Here is a 23,157-nt window from a genome sequence, read left to right as displayed (position 1 = left end):
TTTTTAAAAAGTGACAGTATTAAAAATGTTAATAAATAAAAAATGTAAAACTATGCCACACCTCTAGAGTACTAAAAGAAAAATGAAAATCAACCTTTTCTCTCTTTGGGTCAGGATTTAAAACTTGGTACTTCTTTTCCAAGTTCAGCCTGGACGTATGAGTATTCTCTATTAGGAAGAATTAACAAGCCCAGATCAAAAGGTTATGGGAATTCCATGATCAACAGGGCTCCATTACTTAGCATTTTCCCCTGAAAATCATTCAAAAGAATTGGTAGTGAGCACTGAATATATTTAACAGTATAACTAATATGAAACAATTGTGATGAATAGAATGACAAACTGAATGGAAATGTTATATGTTCTAAGAATGTAAATTTGGCACAATTAATAAAAAATGGGGGGGTGGGGGTGGGAAAAGGCTGAAAAGAAAGTATAATGAGTGTCTACCCTACAATAGCTATAAGTCAAAGAATATTATTTAGAGCTGAAAAATCAAGTAACAGAAATATAAGTTATATTTATCAGAACAAAGTTAACATTAAGAAAAACAATATCACTGACTAATGACAAAATTAGACGGAGAAGAATAAGAAGGAATTAGAAATACAATAATTTTATTACTGCTTATAATTGGGAACTAATCAGAACTAACCAAAATTGAGCAAACACCTGATTAAAGTGAGAGGGAAAAGGAGAGCGAACTGTGTGACTGAGAAAAGAAATACCAAGCAGAAGAAGAGCAGGCACAAAGGCCTTATAACAAAACTCATCAAAGCTGTTCAGCGAACTGCAAGACAGGTATGGTAAAAGTAGTGTGTGAGGAGAGACGACAAAAGATGGGATCACAGGCTTCCAGGGCTGACCACACGTAGCTCAACAGGCCAGAGAAGGACTTTGGAACCCATTTAAAGTACAATGGAATGTGCATTAGAGGGGTTTTCTTCCTATAATATTTTAGCATATACATTGACAAATTCTGGAAAAATATATAGTAAACCATTAGAGGAAGAGATCTCAATGGGGGTGAGGAAGTAAAGGAAGGTGAGATTTCATTCTTTAAGCCATACTTTTTTATTATGTTTGAATACTTTACAGTAAGTATGTTACTTTTGTAAGCAGGAAAAAAAAATTACTCATGAAAAAGAAAACGAATTATCTGTCAGACATTCATTAACATCATCATGCATTTACTGCACAAAAGGCACTGTGACAAAAAACTCTACCCTTTAAGAATTTTATAGCCTTCATACAATGCCAGAGTTAAAATGATTACAACTCAAAAATCAATAGATTAACAAAAAGAGTCAAAACTTTACTCCACTATTCCTACCCACTTAAAAACTGGAAGGAAAAAGGTGAACATGTCTTGTAAACTTTGTCTGTAATAGAGAAGGCCACTAAAGACAATGGCGTGTGCAACAGCGCCATCTACTGCTTTTATCCCCAGTCTAGAAGGAACTGTAAGGACAAAGGTGATCCCTCCTGGTAGCTGGTCTCCAAAGGCAGCTTCCAATAAACCTCCTCTTCGGGTGTGCAAACCTGTGTTCCCACAATGAACATAGGTTGGCCCTGTAACTTGGTTTAATTGACAGAATGGAGCAGAAATGTTGTCATGCTGGTTCAAAACCTTTAAAAAGTCAGACAGCTTCTGCTTTTGCTCTCTGGGGAGCTCTGCACCACCAAGTTTCCCTGCTCGAGAGAGCGCATGGAGGGGTATTGTGCAGGAGAAATTCTGGGACTGCATGGAGAGAAAGAAAGAGGCCTCGCTGTCTGGAATCCCAAGTGAGCCCAGCCTTCTGGCCATTCCTATCAAGATACAAGGTATGCAAGTGAGCCATTCTCCAGCTCAGCAGAGCCCCTATATAAGTCCCCCCTGCCATCATCACAAGAAGAACCACCCAGCCAAGCCCAGTTAACCCAGAGAACTGTGAAATATAATGGTGGGTGCTGTTCTAAAACCATCAGATTTAGGGGGTAGTCTTTAACACAGCAACAGATGATAAAACTCCCCCTTTCAACAATTACCCAGCCTCAGCCTCCTTTTCTTAACAACAGTGTACAACACACAACCATCACTGACTGGCACGTCAACAGCAAATACCTCAGAGGAGTCATAAAATAAATACGTTCAAATCCTGAATCTACTGTTTTGCATTAAAATAACAAATATATTTTAACAACACTGAATTAAAATCACTTATCTTACTTTTATGATAAGATCCTTAGCTATAAAACTAATGTTTAAGTACAACTAAAAAAATATCTCATGAAAGAAAAATTAAGTGATATAACTTTTAACAAAATACATTTGCTATTAGAAAATCATGGTACACATAAATTGATAATATTTAAAATGATTACAGTCACTACATATTCAGGAGTAACTAGAAAGAACCACTTAAATCATGAGAATTCTTCGGACGTGTAAGAAGCAGTATTTTATAGATCAGAAACAGAAAATGAGTGAGGAACGTATCCCCCTTGAGAGGGACTTAATATAGAAAACAACCAGTAATATGTTCAGAACAGTTTAAATGAATTCAGATAATATATTCAAAGGGTGTAATTAAGCGGGGAAAATAGACAACCTAAATTGTCTCCCTTACTTTCTGGAATTCATGTCTATCACTACTGGAAATAAAAAACCCAACTTAACAAATCATTACCTGGATCATAACTGTTTTTTGTATTTTTATGTTAACTACAATAAACAGCTCATTTATTTACTCTCTTCATTCATCAGAAAGTACTATTTTAACATCACTAGACTGTTACACTTCTTAACACCAATGATCTTAGGTATTCAAACCATGAAGAAAGTTTGATTAAAATCTACCCCACTGTGATTTTTTTTACCTGTCCTTTTGCTATGAGATAAGCAACAATTGAGGTATGTCCAAACTGAGCAGCCAAATGAATACAGCTACATCCTTCTCCATCAATTAACGAAGGGTCTGCACCATATTTCATCAGTTGCACAACCATAGATAGATGGCCTTGTCTAAAACGTAAAAGAATAAACACTTAAATATATAAAGCTATTTCAAACAAGAAACTCTGGAAAGATCTTTAAAAAAAAATAGGGTAATGGTAGAAAAGATTAGAAAAACCTTATTTTATGTTATTTTAAAACAAATATGTCAAGACACATTTAGGATTTTATGTTCTTAAGTCTTAACTGGTATAAAAGTCTCTGAAAATTTATACTGATAACTTCTTTAAATATTTAAACTTTTTTAGTTTACTTTTTAGCTTAAAACTATTTAAACTTCTTTAAATAGTTACTATATTCTATTAATCCTATTCCAATATGACCTTAATTGTCCCATGAACTAGACACTTCTTTGACTGTAAACATATATAAACTGCAAAAGTATGCCAAAGTTTAACCCCATCTTAAAATTAACTGGATTAATATCAGCATGGTTAATTCCTAAAGGACACTTCGGACAATAAACTGCTTTCAATACAAGTAGCCCTGGACAGCAGTAAATGAGTACATCATTGACACTAACTATCAGCATAACAAGTTCTCCCATTCATTTCAGCATATCATTCTTTTAAAAAGTTGCTTAGTTATAGACTGCTAAAAGAGGAAAAAAATCCAGAAGTAAATTTAAACCTTGTGGCCCAGTGCAATGGAGTTGAATTTAGGTCTCCTCCAAGTTGATCCACAATAGCACCTTTCGAAATATAGTATCTATAAGACAAAATTTTAAATAATTAAGACAATTTCCATGTTCAATTTTAAGAAATTATGCAAAAAATAAATAAATAATTCTTTATTTTAGATCTCATGCTAGTTTATGCCTCTGACAATAAACAGTCTTCTGTGAGTTTTTAAAATATATTAGAAGAATTTTATATGAAACATATCTGTCTTGTTTGTTCCAGAAGTAAAAGGAAAACAGTGTTTTTAATTATAAAAAAGAATAGCAAAGCCAAACTACCATCATATAAAAAAGAAAGCAGTCCGACAGCCACAAGATTTGGATCCTGGTAGGATCAGGTAGAATTCTGGGAATCAGAACAGCTGTAGAGCAGGCCGGACACTTAACCTACCACGAGCAAAAGCTCCGTTTTACCTTCCTGACAAGACTGCTGTGGGTTAAATCAAACAGTGTACGTGAAGGAGCTTTCTAAACTGTAAAGTGTAACACAGGTTTTTCATGATGCTTTTTTTTGTGTGTGATGCTTTTAAAGTTATGTTGCTTTAAAAAGAGCAACCTCATTGCTTACTAAATTAAATGTCATAACATCTTGATATTCTCTGAAAAGAACAGGACCTAGCTGTTTATATAATGCTTGCTTTCAAACTGATTAATGCAATGAATCTTGAATACAAATGATTTCAAGGCATTTGATGGCAAGTATTTGACGTATGTATATTACTGAGGTTCTTTAAGCTGTTCTAAGCAATTACTGCTCTAGGCCACTAATGCATTCACTCTTAATGCTCATAGTTCTACACATTTAATACATTCATACTTATGAGCTTGATTCAGAAATATTCTTCTTTGTATACTTAAGTTGGTGCTTTTAAGGCATTATGCAATGATGTGCCCAATTCCACTCTATCCTATAGAATAGCTTGAAGTAACTTAAAAGTATTTCCAGACTAACATATTTTCAGTCCAAAATATCAGACAGTCTGAACACAAATATTCGAATACTACTAAACTTTCTTGAGATATTCAGCAGACTTCAATGTAATAATTAAAAATGGTTTGTTTTTTTTTTTGAGCCCAAAAAGAAGTACAGCACTGCCAAAGAACTGCTTTGACAGGAAATATTTTCTTAAAAATTCCAACTAGAGTGGTTTTTTAAAAGTAATTTTATTGCCTTCTCTATAGCTAATATAGCTGTATCCCTGAGAGGTATTTTTACTCACACTTCAAATTCACGCTAGGACTATGGCAAAGAGTCATTTCCAAAGTTCTAGAGTACAACTTTTTTTTCACAACGATAGGGGAACTTTTTTTCTGCATGCTAATAACTTCTATCATCTTTTTCATTGTGTAAACTTCTGGAAGAAAAACATCATATTTTTATAATATGTTATTCTTTGTAGCTTGAAGATCTTTGTTCAAAGCTCCAAAATTCTGAAATCTTGTAATTCTTACTGTTAAACCTAAGCCTCCTTGCAATACTATAAGAAGGTTATTATGTACTTGCAGGTACTAATGATCCCTACGTATGAGAAGAGAGTATCAGTGAATAAGAGACAGCAACAGATATCTGAAAGAGGAAAAGCAAAGAGCTAAAACCCAAATGTCTTCAGAAACACCAATGAGAAGCAAGCCAGAATATGTTTTAAACCCTAGAAAGGTTAACGGATTAAAGGTAAGAGTTACAACAAAAGGAAGAGGTAAGAAGCTGGACTGTAAACAGAAACAGTGGTTCAAAGTCAATATAAGTTGCTGAAAAATTATTGTTTTCCAACTTATATTCTCACTGAAAGTATTTATTTAGCATCACCACAAGCATTTTGCAGAGAAGGCAATGGCACTTCACTTCAGTGCTCTAGCCTGGAGAATCCCATGGACAGAGGAGCCTGGTGGGCTGCAGTCCATGGGGTCGCACAGAGTCAGACACGACTGAAGCAACTTAGCAGCAGCAGCAGACATTCTGGGCTTTCCTGGTGGCTCAGACAGTAAAGAATCTGTCTGCAATGCAAAAGACCCAGATCTGATCCCTAGGTCAGGAAAATCCCCTGGAGGAGGAAATGGCAACCCACTCCAGTATTCTTGTCTAGAGAATTCCATGGACAGAGGAGCCTGGCAGGCTACAGTCCACGGAGCTGCAAAGAGTGGGACACGACTGAGCAACTAACACAGACACACACATAGGCATTTTAGTGACATGGAAGCAATCAAGCAGCCAACAAGACTATACTAGTTTTCTTTGTGCGATGTATTCTTAGAATGTGACTTCAAATTTTCAATAATATTACAGTGATAACTGAAACTCTTATTAAAATTAGACTGATTCTAGTGTCCTTAAACTTCTCATGCTCCTGCTGATTTTAACATTCAACCATTCAGTATTTGCCAAAAGGTGTATTCAGTGCATCTTCACCAGAGAAGTTTAGGGACTCAAGGAATTACATCACAGAAACACAGGAGACACTGAAAATGTAGCAATGAAAGTTTCCGTGCTGAAGGGACATTTGGGAGGTTCCTGTTGTGAACTCTATAAGTTCCACAACTTCTAATCACTTTTGTTATGTCTCTCCTAAGTATGAATGGTCAAACATGATCAGATAATTGAAGAAAACTTCAAATATGGAAGGAGACCAAAATAACAGAAGCTCCAAATAAATAATATACAGAGAAGAAAACCTTAAAAAAGAGACTGATGCTGGGAAAGACTGAAGGCAGGAGGAGAAGGGGATCACAGAGGACAAAATGATTGGATGGCATCACTGACTCGATGGACATGAATCTGAGCAAGCTCCAGGAGATGGTGAAGAATAGGGAAGCATGCTGTGCTGCAGTCCATGGGGTCGCAAAGAGCTGGACATGACTGAGCAACTGAGCAACAAATAATTAATATCCTCCAAAAAAAAATATATAATACTCATGACTTAAGAACAAAACATTTTTTTAAAGTGGGGTGAGAGGTAGAGATCAACAAAGAATGCTCCAAATTGAAAACACAATAGATAAAATTAGAAATTCAAAAGAAGGATTAGAAGATAAACTAAAAAATCTCCCCAAAGTACAACAGCTATAAAAGGACCATATCAATGTACAATGATGTAAACTTTCACAAAGTGGAGGATAAAGAATAACAACTTACATGTTGCCAGAGAAGAGTAAGCCACACACACAGAATTTATAATATAAGCTGCATGTTTTTTTAACAAAGCCCCATACTCACTAGTAACACCTTGACTTGAAATCAAACTGAAATCAGAGACTGCAAGCATTACCATCTCTTGTTAATGAAGAATCTTGAGGTAACAGGAGACTGCTAAAGCCAAAAACCTGCACTATACCTTTCTAGTTCATTCTATCAGGATAAAGTTTAAGGAACAGTTCAAAGACTTCCACGTGAAAACATTAGAAATATGAGAAATCCAGGTTAGGTGAAGGTCTCCTCCATTCCAAATTATACTTACTTTAATCTTATCATCATGAAAGTGACCCAATTACTTTGCTTGCGGTACGTTTCTTTAACACATCCTGACGGAACATAAGACACTTCTCCATAGGTCTCTGGTGCTCCCCTATGTCTTGCTGGGTATATGAGAAGACTGCAAGGTCCTAACCACTCTTCACATAAGACATTTCTCAGAGCTGTGCGTGCATCAAGCAACCTTGAGGATGAGGTAATGTCTCCCTCTGGAACAAAGAGCAACCTTGCTTCCTCCATACTATGAAAGCAATGACAAGAGGAGGGAGCGGAGCAGACTGGAGACCGCGCGGCAAGCAGAGCAGCGGTGGGATCCACGGGCCAGCACATTACCAGCCAGCAGCCCAACGCTGGTGCGCATGCCCTGGCTGCCGAGCGGTCACCCCCACAGGCACCGCCCGGCACTCCTAGACCGTAACCAGGTGGGGCCCGCGGCCACACTGGGGCACGCCTAGCCAGGCTTGGGGGCACTGATCAAGTGGGCGCAGCCAAGGAGCCACGGACTGCAGCCTGGTGCGGACACTCGTGCGTAGATGCTGCAGTGGGGGGCGGGGGGGGGACACTGGGTAGACAGCTGGACTGTTCACGTGGGCCACCGGCAGTCCCCCGCCAAGCGCGGAGGCCGACATCCTGCAGAAGTACCCAGACAACAGGCTACTCTCCCAGTACACGCTGTACAGCTTCATACCCAAGTACTTATTCGAACAATTTAGAAGAATACCAACTTTTATTTCCTTATATTTCCCGTACAGCTGATTACTGATATGCTCAGGAGCCTGGTGAGGAGCGGTCTCTCCCTGTTCTTCCACATCACTGTCACAGCCATCTCAGGTGAGCTTTACAGACAGAGAAGAGGAAGGTTCTACAGAATCTGTTACCGCATATCACCTTTCATCCAAACCAGAGTCACCTGGCTTGTTTCAGCCAGTTCATGCAAAGTTTGGCTCACTTCTAGAAGGTCACTTTTGTAACTGCTTTAGATTGATTCTCAAGTTAAGAGACTGTTGTTCTTTGTTCAGTCACTAAGTTGTATCTGAGTCTTGGCCATGCCACAGACTTCAGGGCACCAGGCTTTCCTGTCCTTTACTATCTCCCAGAGTTAAAATAAGAGAGATTGTACAATTTGGTGCCAGTTTGCTGCCCTGAGAGTTTGAGGAGGAACCTATTGTTCTCACACTGAATCACATGGAGATGGCACCTAAGTCGCTTCACCTGCTGTGTCCCCAGCTGCCCTAACTGCTAGGACCTGCTCCCACAGCGGGCCTGAGGCGTGACCCCATAGCACAGCCCACTGACTCCTGACTTGCTCGGTGTGGATCCTGACGTTCTTTGCAATCCTGATGAATGAAGAAGCCAGTGACTAATGGGAGGAGCAGTTCATCTTTTATTTCTACAATCCGTTCACTGATGTTTAGTACTTAACCATCAGCTCTATTCAGTTCCAGAAAATTCCCATCATCTTGAAAGAAACCCGTGAGCATCTCTCTCTACCCTCCTCCCCATCCCCAGCCCCTGGCAGTCACCAGTCCACTTTCAGTTCTTTTATTTGCTTATTCTGGATTTTTATTAACAGAATCGTACACTAATGAGCTTTTGTGTTTGGCTTATTTCACTGAGCATGTTCTCAAGGTTTATCCACATTGTAGCATGTGTCAGTGCTTTACTCACAGATGAATAATATTCCATCATGTGGACAGACCACACATTCTGTTTATCCGCCATTCACTGATTAACATTTGCGGTGCTTCTACTTTTTGCCTATTATGGAGAACACTGTTATGAACATTTGCTTAAAAACTTTATGTGGACATAGCTTTTCAGTTTTCCTGCATACATATAAAGTAAAATAATTGCTCTAAAGTTCTTTTTTTCCTAACTGACTGCCCCCTTTACATTCTCATCAGCCATGTTTGAGATTCCAGTTTTTTTTACATTCCTGCTGAGGCTTATTGTCCATCTTCTTCATTATACTCCTCTTAGTGGGTGTGAAGTGGTACTCACCATGGTTTTAGTTTTACATTTCTTTGGTAACTAATGATGCTGCGTAACTTTTCCTGAGTTTACTGACCTTTTATAAATTTTCTTTTGAGAAATACCTTCAAAATCATTGGCCCATTTTTAAATGGGGTTGTCTCTTATTCACGAGTTGTGAAAATTCTGTGTGTGTTCCAGATACAAGTCCCTTATGTGCTGCAAACATTTGAACAAAATGATATTTGTATTTGAAGTTGTTTCCAAAAGGGAGCATCTAAATTCTTGGTAGTCACACTGTTGCTGACAAAGCCATGCTTTCTGTGTTAGTCTCTAAATTAAAAATAAAAACACTAGGGGGAAAAAGGGGGGATGAGAGAGAAGATGGTGGAGGAGCAGGCGGACGCAGGAGTGCATCTCTCTCCACAGGTGCACCAGGAAAACATCTTCAGATGCCAGGGTCTCACAGAATACCAGCTGAGAGGAGACAGGAGTCCCTGCCCACTGGAGGGAATAGACTCCTTTCACACACATTCAGTAAGATGGAGGAAGGAAGGGAAAAAAGGGAGAGTGCGCAGGACTGGACCTCCATCCAAGGGGTGGGGAACTGAAGCAGGGGGCAGACTCCCCACATCAGACCAACTGTTTCAGACAGAAGGGAGGCATTTGAGGCTGATGGGAGAGTGCAGCAGCTGGTCTGTGACACTGAATGGAGTAAGGACCACACAGACAATCCTTGCCACAGCCCTGCATACCCCAGACACGGATGCAAGTCTCCTGGAATGGGTGGCAGCTGAGACTGAAGTGTTCGGACTGGAGAGCAATCCTAGGGTGAGGTCTGCTGTGGACTGCACTGAGACAGCTGGAAGGGGCATGATGGAGATCACAGCCGTGGAGGCAAGGCAATACTGCTAAGTCATGCGCAGGGTGTGGGGCCAAAATTGTAGCCTCTCTTTTCCTACACGCCTGTGCTGGCAGCTGGCCAATAGTGAAAGACCCCCAGAGCGGGTAGACCTCTGAGTGCCTGATCTGTGGAGCAAACAAAAGGATCCCAGCCAGGGGGTGGGGTCTTTTGAGCACCAGCTGTGCCAAGCAACAGAGAAGGATCCCAGCTAGGGGGGTCTTTTGAGCGCCAGCTGTGCCAAGCAACAGAGAAGGACGAGCCAGTGAAACTCTTTGAACAACAGCTGCCAGAAGCTACAAAAAAAGATTATTAGGGCCTTCCTGGTGACTCAGATGGTAAAGAATCTTCCCGCAGTGCAGGAGACCTGGGTTCAGTCTCTGGGCTGGGATGATCCCCTAGAGAAGGGCATGGCAACCCACTCCAGTATTCTTGCCTGGAGAATTCCATGGACAGAGGAGCCTGGCGGGCTGCAGTCCACGGGGGTCACGAAGAGTCAGACATGACTGAGTCACTACCACCACCACCACCACCAGAAAGTGCCACCGCTCCTGTGCCTGAGGACACCAGTGTCCCTGCCTACTTGGCACTGCCAGGGTTCCCACAATCCAAGCAGCTGCACCAGCTCCACACTCAATCCTCACAGGGGCAGAGCTGCCAGAGGCTAGAAAAATCCCTAACAGTGCCATATCTCCTGTGCCCATGGCCGCCAGCTCCCCTGCATGCCTGGCGCTGCAATCCAAGCAGCTGCACCACCTCCACACCGGTCCTCTCTGAGGCAGACCCAAGTCCCAAAGGGCAGTCTCAGGAGCAAACGCCTGTGGATGACCACACGCAGAAGTGAGCTAAAGGCACAATTGAACTCCAGAGGCAGTGTAGCTAAGGAAGAGTAACAGAAACATTTCCACCAGCTGTACAAACTACAGATTAAATCCACACAATCAACAAGGCAGACTCTGCATCTATGGAACATATAAAACGATAATGAGAGTTCCCACAAAATAAAACAACCTAGCTCTGGCAGCTGCGGACACTGGAGGCCAAACACGCAGGAGTAGGGCCAAATGAGAGTCTGAGCTGTCCCCACAGCAGGCACAGCGACCAGCCTAGTTTTGAAAACCAACCTAAGGAGGTGGAGGTGGACTGTGGGACTTACAGCAAGGCAAGAACGCTGACAGCTGAGATGTGAGAGAAAACACTATCATTCTTATATTTTGATGCATTCTGAAGTTGGTTCTGGATTTTTCTTCTCTGTTGCTATGACTGTTGATTTATTATTAAATCTCTTTAAGCTTTTGAGAACTTTTTTATTTTAATCCTACTTTTATTTCCTTTATATGCTTCTACCTATACTATGCCTCGGATCATGAACTTATTGCCAAATTCAGACGTAATTGAAGACAGTAGGGAAAACCACTAGACCATTCAGGTATGACCTAAATCAAATCCCTTACGATGATACACTGGAAGGGACAAATAGATTCAAGGGATTAGATCTGATAGACAGACTGCCTATCAGATGAACTATGGACAGAGGTTTGTGACACTATACAGGAGGCAGTGATCAAGACCATCCCCAAGAAAAAGAAATGCAAAAAGGCAAAATGGTTGCCCAAGGAGGTTTTACAAAAGCTGTGAAAGGAAGAGAAGCAAAAGGCAAAGGAGAAAAGGAAAGATATACCCATTTGAATGCAGAGTTCCAAAGAACAGCAAGGAGAGATAGCCTTCCTCAGTGATCAATGCAAAGAAATAGAGGAAAAGAATAGAACGGGAAAGACTAGAGATCTCTTCTGGAAAATTAGAGATACCAAGGGAACATTTCATACAAAGATGGGCTCAATAAAGAACAGATATGGTATGGACCTAACAGAAGCAGAAGTAGAGGTGGCAAGAATACACTGAAGAACTATACAAAAAAGATCTTCACAACCCAGATAACCACAATGGTGTGATCACTCACCTAGAGCCAGACATCCTGGAATGCAAAGTCAAATGGGCCTTAGGAAACATCACTGTGAACAAAGCTAGTGGAGATGATGGAATTCCAGTTGAGCTATTTCAAATTCTAAAAGATGATGCTGTGAAAGTGCTGCACAAAGATGCCAGCAAATTTGGAAAACTCAGCAGTGGCCACAGGACTGGAAAAGGTCAGTTTTCATTCCAATCCCAAAGAAAGGCAATGCCAAAGAATGCTCAAACTACCGCACAGTTGCACTCATCTCACACACTAGCAAAGTAATGCTCAAAATTCTCCAGTCAGGCTTCAACAGTATATAAACTGTGAACTTTCAGATCAAGCTGGATTTAGAAAAGGCAGAGGAACCAGGGAGCAAATTGCCAATATCCGCTGGACAGAGAGTTCCAGAAAAACATCATTATGCCAAAACCTCTGACTATGTGGATCAGCACAAAAGTGTGGAAAATTCTTCAAGAGATGGGAATACCAGACCACTTGACCTGCCTCCTGAGAAATCTCTATGCAGGTCAGGAAGCAAGAGTTAGAAATGGACACGGAACAACAGACTGGTCCCAAATTGGGAAAGGAGTACATCAAGGCTGTATATAGGCACCCTGCTTATTTAATTTATATGCAGAGTACATCGGGAGAAGGCAATGGCACCCCACTCCAGTACTCTTGCCTGGAAAATCCCATGGATGGAGGAGCCTGGAAGGCTGCAGTCCATGGGGTTGCAAAGAGTCAGACACGACTGAGCAACTTCACTTTCACTTTCCACTTTCATGCAATGGAGAAGGAAATGGCAACCCACTCCACTGTTCTTGCCTGGAGAATCCCATGGACAGAGAAGCCTGGTAGGCTGCAGTCCATGGGGTTGCACAGAGTCGGACACAACTGAAGCAACTTAGCAGCAGCAGCAGCAGAGTACATCATGAGAAACATTGGGCTGGATGAAGCACAAGCTGGAATCAAGATTGCCAGGAGAAATATCAAGAACCTCAGATATGCAGATGACACCACCCATATGGCAGAAAGTGAAGAACTAAAGAGGTTCTTGATGAAAGTGAAAGAGGAGAGTGAAAAAGTTGGCTTAACACTCAACACTGAGAAAACTAAGATCGTGGTATATGGTCCCATCACTTCATGGGAAATAAGATGGGCAAACAGTGGAAACAGTGTCAGACTTTATTTTTTTGGGCTCCAAAATCACTGCAAATGGTGATTGCAGCCATGAAATTAAAAGATGTCTGCTCCCTGGAAGAAAAGTTATGACCAACCTAGACAGCATATTAAAAAGAAGAGACATTATTTTGCCAACAAAGGTCCATCTAGTCAAAGCTATGGTTTTTCCAGTGGTCATGTATGGATGTGAGAGTTGGACTATAAAGATGGCTGAGTGCTGAAGAATTGATGGTTTTGAACTGTGATGCTGGAGAAGACTCTTGAGGGTCCCCTGGACTGCAAGGAGATCCAACCAATCCATCCTAAAGGAAATCAGTCCTGAATATTCACTGGAAGGACTAATGCTGAAGCTGAAATTCCAATACTTTGCCCACCTGATGGGAAGAATGAACTCATCTGAAAAGACTCTGATGCTGGGATGGATTGGGGGCAGGAGGAGAAAGGGATGACAGAGGATGAGATGGCTGGATGACATCACTGACTCAATGGACATGAGCTTGGGTAAACTCTGGGAGTTGGTGATGGACCAGGAAGCCTGGTGTACTGCAGTTCATGGGGTTGCAAAGAGTCAGACACAACTGAGCAACTGAACTGAGCTGAACCTACTCATTGGCCTTTCCTGGTTCTGTGGGTTTTTTCTTGTCCTCCTTCCTCTATTTCACCATGTTTGTTAGTCTGCTTTGTTTTCACTGCTTTATTCCCCAGTTGGCACTCTGCTTTGGTCTTGTTTTTTGGCTTGTGTTTTAGTTTTGTTTGTAACTGGTCGATGCCATTTTTTATTTCCTTTTGTCACCGGGTTACTCTCTTCTACTTCCTTTTCCTTGGGCTGTTTTAATTTTATGTGTGTGTATGTGTATGTTCCTTTGTCTTTGCTTTTATTTGTCTGATTTTGTATTTCCCATTTGTCTGGGGGTTTTCCTTTGTTTCTTGTTTTGTCTTTTGTTTTAATCCCCTTTCATGCCATAACAAACAACTTGTGGAATCTGGGTTCCCCAACCAGAGATCAGGCCTGAGCCTCTGGAATGGGACCTCTGAGTCCAAGACCCTAGACTGCCAGAGAACTCCTAGCCCCAAGAGTGTTAATTTGTGAGAACTCCCACAAAAGTCTCTACCCGTATCCAAGGTCCGGCAGCACCCTGCACAAGACACCTCACCCAAACAACAAACAAGACAAAAACACAAACTCAATCATCAGCAGACAGGCCTCCCACAGACACCCTAAAACATACCTCCTCACACAGCCCTGCTCATCAGAGGGAAAAAAGCTCACCTCCTCCAACCAGAACGCAGAGACAAGTCTTCCCAACCTGTAGCCTACACAAACAACTGGACCAACCTAACCCGCCGTGGGCAGAAACCAAAAAGAACAAGGAATACGACCCTAAAGCCTGAGAAAAGGAGACCTCAAACACAGTAAGTTAGAAAAAAATTAAAAGACAGAGAAATATTGCACAAGTGAAGCAACAAGTTAAAAACTTACAATACCAAACAACGAAGAGGAAATAGGCAAACTACCTGAAAAAGAATTCAGAGTAATGATAGTCAAGATGGTCCAAAACTTCGAAAACAGAATGGAGAAAATCCAAGAATCAATTAACACATTTAACAAAGACCTAGAGGAAATAAAGAATAAACAGAAAGAAACAAAAGAATTAATGCAATTAAAAACATTCTAAAAGGAATCAACAGCAGAGCACCAGGCAGAAGAACAGATAAATGAGCTGGAAGGCAGAATATTGGAAATAACTACTGAAAAGCAGAATAAAGAAAAAAGAATGAAAAGAATTGAGGATAGTCTCAGAAACCTGTGTGATAATATTAAACACACCAACATTCAAATTATAGGTGTCCCAGAAGAAAAAGGGAAAAAGAAAGGATCTGAGAAAATTGAAGAGATTACAGTTAAAATCCTCCCTAACATGGAAAAGAAAACAGCCGATCAAATCCAAGAAGCAGAGTCCTCCCAAAACAGGATAAACCCAAAGAGAAACATGCCAAGACACATACTAATCAATCTAACAAAGATTAAGTACAAAGAAAGAAATCTAAAAGCGGCAAGGGAAAAGTAACACACAAAGGAAATACACAAAGTAATACACAAAGGAAAGCTGTTAATCATATTTATAGGATTAACAGCTGATCTTTGCAGAAACCCCGCAGGTCAAGGGAATGGCAGGATATATTTCAAGTACTGAAATGGAAAAATCTACAACTGATTACTGTAGGCAAGGATCTCATTCAAAACTGATGGAGAAGTCAAAGGCTTTACACAAAAGCAAGAGCTGAGGATCTAGCACCACCAAACCAGCTTTACAGCAAATGTTAAAGGAACTTCTGTAGGCAGGAAACACAAGAGAAGGAAAAGACCTACAAAAACAAATCAAAAACAAGAAAAGGTCAAAAGGGACATATATATCAATAATTACTTTGAATGTAAATGGATTAAATGCTTGAACCAAAAGACACAGACTGGCTGAATGGATACAAAAACAAGATCCATATATATGCTGCTTTGAAGAGACCCACTTCAGAGCCAGAGATAATACAGGCTGAAAGTAAGAGGATAGAAAAAGATATTCCATGCAAATGGAAATCAAAAGAAAGCCAGAGCAGCAATCCTCATATCTGACAAAATAGACAAATAAAGAATATAGCAAGAGACAATGAAGGACACTACATTATGATCAAGGGATGGATCCAAGAAGAAGACATAACAATTGTAAATATTTACACACACAGCACTGGAGCACCTCAATATGCAAGGCAAACACTAACAGACACAAAAGGGGAAACTGACAGTAATACAGTGATAGTTGGAGACTGTAACACCCACTTATACCAATGGACAGATCATCAAAACAGCAAATTAATAAGGAAACACAACTCTTAAATGACACACTAGACCAGAGAGACCTTACTGATATCTTCAGGACATTCCATCCAAATGCAGAAGAATACCACTTTCTTCTCAAGCGAACGTGGAACATTCTCTAGGATAAACCACATCTTGGGTCACAAGTCAAACCTAAGTAAATTTAAGACAACTGAATTGTACCAAGCATCTTCTCTGACCACAACGCTATGTGACTAAATATCAATGACAGGGAAAAAAACTTTAAAAAACACAAACGCATGGAGGTTAAACAATATGTTTCTAAATACCCAACAGATTACTGAAGAAATAAAAAGGGCAATCAAAAAATTCCTAGAAACAAATGACAACGAAAACACAACTCAAAACCTATGGGACGCAGCAAAAGCAGGTCTAAGAGGTAAGTTCACAGCAATACAATCCCACCTCAGGAAACAAAAATACCAAATAGACAACCTCATTTTACAGCTAAAACAACTAGAAAAGGAAGAACAAAAATCCGTAAAGGTAGCAGAAGGAAAGAAACCACAAAAATCAGAGCAGAAATAAATGAGTAAGAAGTGAAGGAAACAATAGTAAAAACCAAAAACACTGAAAGCTGGTTCTTTGAGAAGATAAACAAAATTGACAAACCATTAGCCATACTCATCAAGAAAAAAAGGGAGAAGAATCAAATCAACAAAATTAGCAATGAAAAAGGAGAGGTTACAACAGACAATGCAGAAATACAAAAGATCGTAAGAGCAACTATATGCCAATAAAATGGACAACCTAGAAGAAATGCACAGATTCTTAGAAAAGGTCAATCTTCCAAGACTGAACCAGGAAGGAACTGAAACTATGAACAAGCTAATTACAAGGAAATCATAATCAAAACTATGGTAAAAAATCTCTGGAAAAACCTAGGGCCAGATGGTTTCAAAGCCAAATTCTATCAAACATTTAGAGAAAACCTAATGCCTATACTTCTCAAGCTCTTCCAAAAAACTGCAGAGGCAGGAACACTTCCAAATTTATTCTACAAGGCCACCATCACCCTGATACCAAAACAGATAAAGATATGACAAACAAAGAAAATTACAGGCCAATATCACTGATGAACACAAATGTAAAAATCTTCGGTGAAATTCTAGCAAACAGAATCCATCAACACATTAAAAAGATCATACACCATGACCAAGCTTGGTTTATCCAAGGGATGCAAGGATTCAATATACACAAATCAATCAATGTGATACACCATATCAATAAACTGAAGGACAAAAACCATATGATAATCCCAATAGATGCAGAAAAAGCTTTTGACAAAATTCAGTGCCCATTTATGATAAAAACTTTCTCTTAAAAAAACGGCCATAGAGGGAACCTGCCTCAACATAATAAAGGCCATACATAAATGATAAACCCACAACAAACATTTTCAATGGTAAAAAACTGAAAGCATTTCATCTAAGATAAGGAACAAAAAGGGTGCCCACTCTTGCCACTATTATTCAACATAGTTTTGGAAGTCCTAGCCATGGCCATCAGAAAAGAAAAGAAATAAAAGGAATCCATTGGAAAAGAAGTAGAACTCTCACTGTTTGCAGATGACATGATACTATACACAGAAAACCCTAAAGATACTATCAGAAAACTAATAGAGCTAATCTGCTCTAGTACAGTCACATGATACAAAATCAATACACAGAAATCACTAGCATTCCTATACATTAACAACTAAAAATCAGAAAGAGAAATCAAGGAATCAATCCCATCTACCACTGCAACAACAACAACAACAAAAAACCCTATGCATAAACCTACCTGATTAAAGAAATCAAAGACAACATAAACAGATGGAGAGATATTCCATGTTCCTGGGTTGAAAGAATCAATATTGTGAAAATGATTATACTACCAAAAGCAATCTACAAATTCAATGAGATCCCTATCAAATTACTAAAGACATTTTTCACAGAACTAGAACCAAAAATTTCACAGTTCGTATGGAAACACAAAAGACCCCAAATAGCCAGAGCATCTTGTAAAAGAAGAACAGAGCTGGAGGAATCAACTGTTCTGACTGCAGACTACACTACAAAGCTACAGTCAACAAAATAGTATGGTACTGGCACAAAAATAGAAATATAGACCAATGGAACAAAACAGAAAGCCCAGAGATAATCTATGCAACTACAGGCACCTTATCTTTGACAAAGGAGGCAAGAATATACAATGGAGAAAACTATCTTCAGTGAGTGGCGATCGGAAAACTGGACAGCTACCTGTAAAAGAATGAAATCAGAGCAGTTCCTAACAGCACACACAAAGATAAACTCAAAATGGATTAAAGATCTAAATGTAAGGCCAGAAACTATAGAACTCTTAGAGGAAAACAGAGGCAGAACACGTGATGACGTAAATCAAAACAAGTTCCTCTATGACCCACCTAGAGTAATGGATATAAAAACAGAAATAAACAAGTATAGTTTAATTAAACTTAAAAGCTTTTGCACAGCAAAGTAAAGTGTAAACAAGGTGGGAAAAAAAAAAAAAAAAAAACCCTCAGAATGGGAGAAAATAGCAACTGAAACAACTGACAAAGGATTAATTTCCACAATATACAAGCAGCTCATGCAATTCAATACCAGAAAAGCAAACATTCCAATCAAAAAGTGGGGAAAAGACCTAAACAGACATTTCTCCAAAGAAGAAATACAAATGGCTAATAAACACATGAAAAGATGTACAACACTGCTCATTATTAGAGAAATGAAAATCAAAACTATAATGAGGTATCACCTATCAATCAGAATGGCCATCATCAAAAAATCTGCAAACAATAAATGCTGGAGGGAGTGTGGAGAAAAGGGAACCTTCTTGCACTGACTATGAAAATGTACATTGATATAGCCACTATGGAGGACAGTACGATGTTTCTTTAAAAAAAACCAGGAATAAAACTACCATGAAAAGTGAAAAGTGAAAGTGAAGTCGCTCAGTCGTGTCCGACTCTTTGTGACCCCATGGACTGTAGCCTACCAGGTTCCTCCTTCCATGGGATTCTCCAGGCAAGAGTACTGCAGTGGGTTGCCATTTCCTTCTCCAAAACTACCACATGACCCAACAATCCCATCACTGGGCATATACCCTGAGAAAACCGTAACTGAAAAAGACACATGTACCCCAGTGCTCATTGCAGCACTATTTACAATAACTAGGACATGGAAGCAACCTAGATGTCCACTGACAGATGAATGGATAAAGAAGCTGTGGTACACATATACAATGGAATATTACTCAGCCATAAAAGGAACACATTTGAGTCAGTGCTAATGAGGTGGATGAACTGAGAGTCTATTATACATAGTGAAGTCAGTCAGAGGAGAAAAACAAACATCATACATTAATGCATACATAGCGGATCTAGAAATATTGTACTGATGAACCTATCTGCAGGGCAGCAATGGACACACAGAGAGAACAGACTTGTGGACCCAGGAGGGGAGGAAGAGGGTGGGACAAGGAGGGGAGGAAGAGATTGGGACAAAGAGAGCAGCATAGAAACATGAACACTACCATATGTGAAATAGAGAGCCAGTGGGAATTTGCCGTATGACTTGGGGAACTCAACGTGGTACTCTGACAATCTAGACAGGTGGGACGGGGTGTGAGGTGGGATGGAGGTTCAAGAGGGAGGGGACATATGTATACCTATGGCTGATTCATGTTGATACATGGCAGAAACCAACACAATACTGTAATTATCCTTCAATTAAAAACAAATACTTTTAAATAAATAAATACAATTATATCTTAAAAATAAAGTTATTAGAATATTTTTCTAATATCCTGACTCAAGCTTTCTAATAGCTGGCTTATGTTTGTCTTTTTTGTCATATTTAGTTGCATTTCATTTGTTTTGTTACAGACCCTGTAGTCATGCCTAGACTTTCCAAACTGAAAACATTACATCTATATATGATCTACAAAGTCAATGTATGATCAATGATTAAACTGGAATATCTGAAAGAGATGCAATTTTGAATTAGTGTCAATGTTTCATATTTCTATTTTCTGAGTAAAGAAGAAATAAATATACTTTGTTGTTATAAAGCAAAATAAATCTTAAATACTGCTTTAAAAAAAAAGGCAATGAATATCCACTGTGTGTGCTACATCCACCTGGACCATATCAAGCTGCTCCTATAGAACCTAGGGAGCAAGAGGGAGCTATGTAAATAAGATGGTCATGCTATTTGCTGCACTCTGAATAACAAAGGCCTTTGTCTCTACCAGAATCATGTATCTTCTGCTGCTGCTGCTCCTAAGTCACTTCAGTCGTGTCTGACTCTGTGAGACCCCATAGACAGCAGCCCACCAGGCTCCCCCATCCCTGGGATTCTCAAGGCAAGAACACTGGAGTGGGTTGCCATTTCCTTCTCCAATGCATGAAAGTGAAAAGTGAAAGTGAAGTTGCTCAGTCGTGTCCGACCCTCAGCGACCCCGTGGACTGCAGCCTTCCAGGCTCCTCCATCCAAGGGATTTTCCAGGCAAGAGTACTGGAGTGGGTTGCCACTGCCTTCTCCGGTATCTTCTGCTAGTATCCATGAAATAGTAATATGCTTTAGCTTTAAAGTAGGGTGTATCTCTACACTCAAAAGTAAAAATCTTGAGGCTATAAATACTACTTGCTATTGAAAATGGTATTTACTCACAATTATGTTTATTTTAGGAAAGTAACTTGCTAGACTATGTATTGTAAGAAATTAAGTTTACCCCTCTGAAGATATAATATACACAGACACTATAATTATTAACCCACTCTACAATTACTGACTTTATTCTGTAACCTCACTTGTCCATAAGTGGTGAACAATCCATAACCCAGACAACATCAAGACTTTATGTCTGCATTTCTCATTTTAGAGTTTCTTATCTATTTTTACACAAGACAAATGTGACTTTTTGATCAACAGAAGATCAAACATATCTCAACTGCAACACTTGAAGCAAAAACATAATCAAGAAATGCTTTAAAATTCTGAGGAAAAAAGTTCAATCTAGAAGTCTATGCTCAGCCAACCAACCAATAAGGTTTAAGGGCATAAGAGATAGTAACTTCAAAACATTTTCCTCCCAAGCACTCTCCTTCTCTCAGAAAGTTATCAGAAAGTTTAGTTATCTACTAAGAGCAGAGAGTAAACCAACAGATAGAAGCATGTGAGATGCAGGAAACTGAGACCAACAATGGAGCAAAGGGATTTCGCAGAATGCATGCAAAGATGTCTCAAGACAATGGCTGTATGCAGCTCTCCAGAGCAGAATGCATGCGAAGGTGAATCTCGGGACAATGGCTGTATGCAGCTCTCAAGAGCAGAATGCATGCGAAGGTGCATCTCGGGACAATGGCTGTATGCAGCTCTCAAGAGCAGAATGCATGCAAAGGTGCGTCTTGAGACGATGGCTGTATGCAGCTCTCAAGAGCAAACAGTCTTTGCTAGAACAGAAAGATGGAGAAATTCAGAAATGACTTCATCCTCTCCACTCCACCAAAAAAGGAACCAATAAATTATCTGATACTGTTTGTACACACAGATGGTTTTTACAGTTCTATTTAACAGTATGGAACAATCAGTTATGATATACAGAAAGTTAAACAAATGAGGGGAAAAAAGCAACTATTACTTCAGACAAAAATAAAAATTCTACAAGAACAAAAATGGATCACTGAACACTTCTGGGCTTATCAGTGGGAATGTACATATGCACAACAGTTTAAACTTTACACAGTAATTTAACTAAAACTGTAACAGCAGATAGAGGAAGAAGTATTAGCAGTGAGGTGTTCTAGGACATCTGGCTATCCCCAAACAGAAAGTCAAAATAAAATAACTGATAAGCCAAGAAACAGCACAAAATTTGGCAATATTTAATAAAATTCATCCTCCCAAGTTTCCTTCTCATAAGAATTCTACAGATATACACAAACATAAGAAAATGCTATGTGAAGAGGGTATTAATCACAACACTGTATGAAATAGTAAAAACACTAAAATCAATCTAAATGTTCACCAATAGGTAAACCATTAAATAAAGTCCATACAATTGAATATTATGCAGCTTTTTAAAAAGAATGATGTAGCTCTAGTTGTACTGATATGAAAAATCTTCAAGAAACAAAAATTAAATGAAGAAAGCTGAAAAGCATTTGCTATCATTTGTGTAAAGAAGATAACTTTCTACATAAAAGTAACAACATAAAAATATAAAATACAATAATGAAAGAAACATCTAAAGTATTGAAAATAGTTACCTCGGGGGTATAGAACTAAAAGGTAGGGAGGGGCTGCTGTTTTCATTGTAAGACTTTAAGTACTATTTAATTTTTTTAATTGCTTAACTAAGATCATGGCATCCGGTCCCATCACTTCTTGGCAAATAAGATGGGGAAACAGTGGAAACAGTGGCTGACTTTATTTTTCTGGGCTCCAAAATCCCTGTAGATGGTGATGCAGCCATGAAATTAAAACACGCTTACTCCTTGGAAAGAAAGTTACGACCAACCTAGACAACGTATTAAAAAGCAGAGACATTACTTTGCCAACAAAGGTCCGTCTAGTCAAGGCTATGGTTTTTCCAGTAGCCATGTATGGATGTGAGAGTGAGACTATAAAGAAAGCTGAGAGCTGAAGAATTGATGCTTCTGAATTGTGGTGTTGGAGAAGACTCTTGAGAGTCCCTTGGACTGCAAGGAGATCCAACCAGTCCATCCTAAAGGAGATCATTCTTGGGTGTTTATTGGAAGGACTGATGTTGAAGCTAAAACTCTAATACTTTGGCCACCTCATGCAAAGAGCTGACTCATGTGAAAAGACCCTGATGCTGGGAAAGATTGAGGGCAGGAGGAGAAGGGGGCGACAGAGGATGAGATGGTTGGATGGCATCACTGACTCAATGGACATGGGTTTGGGTGGACTCCGGGACTTGGTGATGGACAGGGAGGCCTGGCGTGCTGCAGTTCATGGGGTTGCAAAGAGTCGGACACGACTGAGTGACTGAACTGAACTGATTGTGATCAAAATAACAGTAATTAAAAAGAAATACAGAGCCTACAGAAGGCTAGGTAATTTGAACCAACTCAATTAAAGA

The 23,157-nt window shown here is 39.6% G+C and overlaps 1 protein-coding gene across 2 annotated transcripts in view; it reads right to left on the bottom strand.

The window, feature by feature from the left end:
* Positions 1-23,157, bottom strand: part of ZDHHC17 (zinc finger DHHC-type palmitoyltransferase 17) — a 100,429-nt gene that overhangs the window by 45,212 nt on the left and 32,060 nt on the right. For both annotated transcript variants that reach the window (XM_070788844.1, XM_019960209.2), the window contains exons 4-5: positions 3,626-3,703; positions 2,860-3,004 (exon numbers count right to left, since the gene is read on the bottom strand). In XM_070788844.1, the coding sequence (XP_070644945.1) occupies positions 2,860-3,004; positions 3,626-3,703 (223 nt within the window). The remainder of the gene's footprint in view (positions 1-2,859; positions 3,005-3,625; positions 3,704-23,157) is intronic.

Source organism: Bos indicus, chromosome 5 (genome assembly GCF_029378745.1).
Source record: "Bos indicus isolate NIAB-ARS_2022 breed Sahiwal x Tharparkar chromosome 5, NIAB-ARS_B.indTharparkar_mat_pri_1.0, whole genome shotgun sequence".
Lineage (NCBI taxonomy): Eukaryota > Metazoa > Chordata > Mammalia > Artiodactyla > Bovidae > Bos > Bos indicus.
This window is presented reverse-complemented; position numbering and strand designations above follow the sequence as displayed.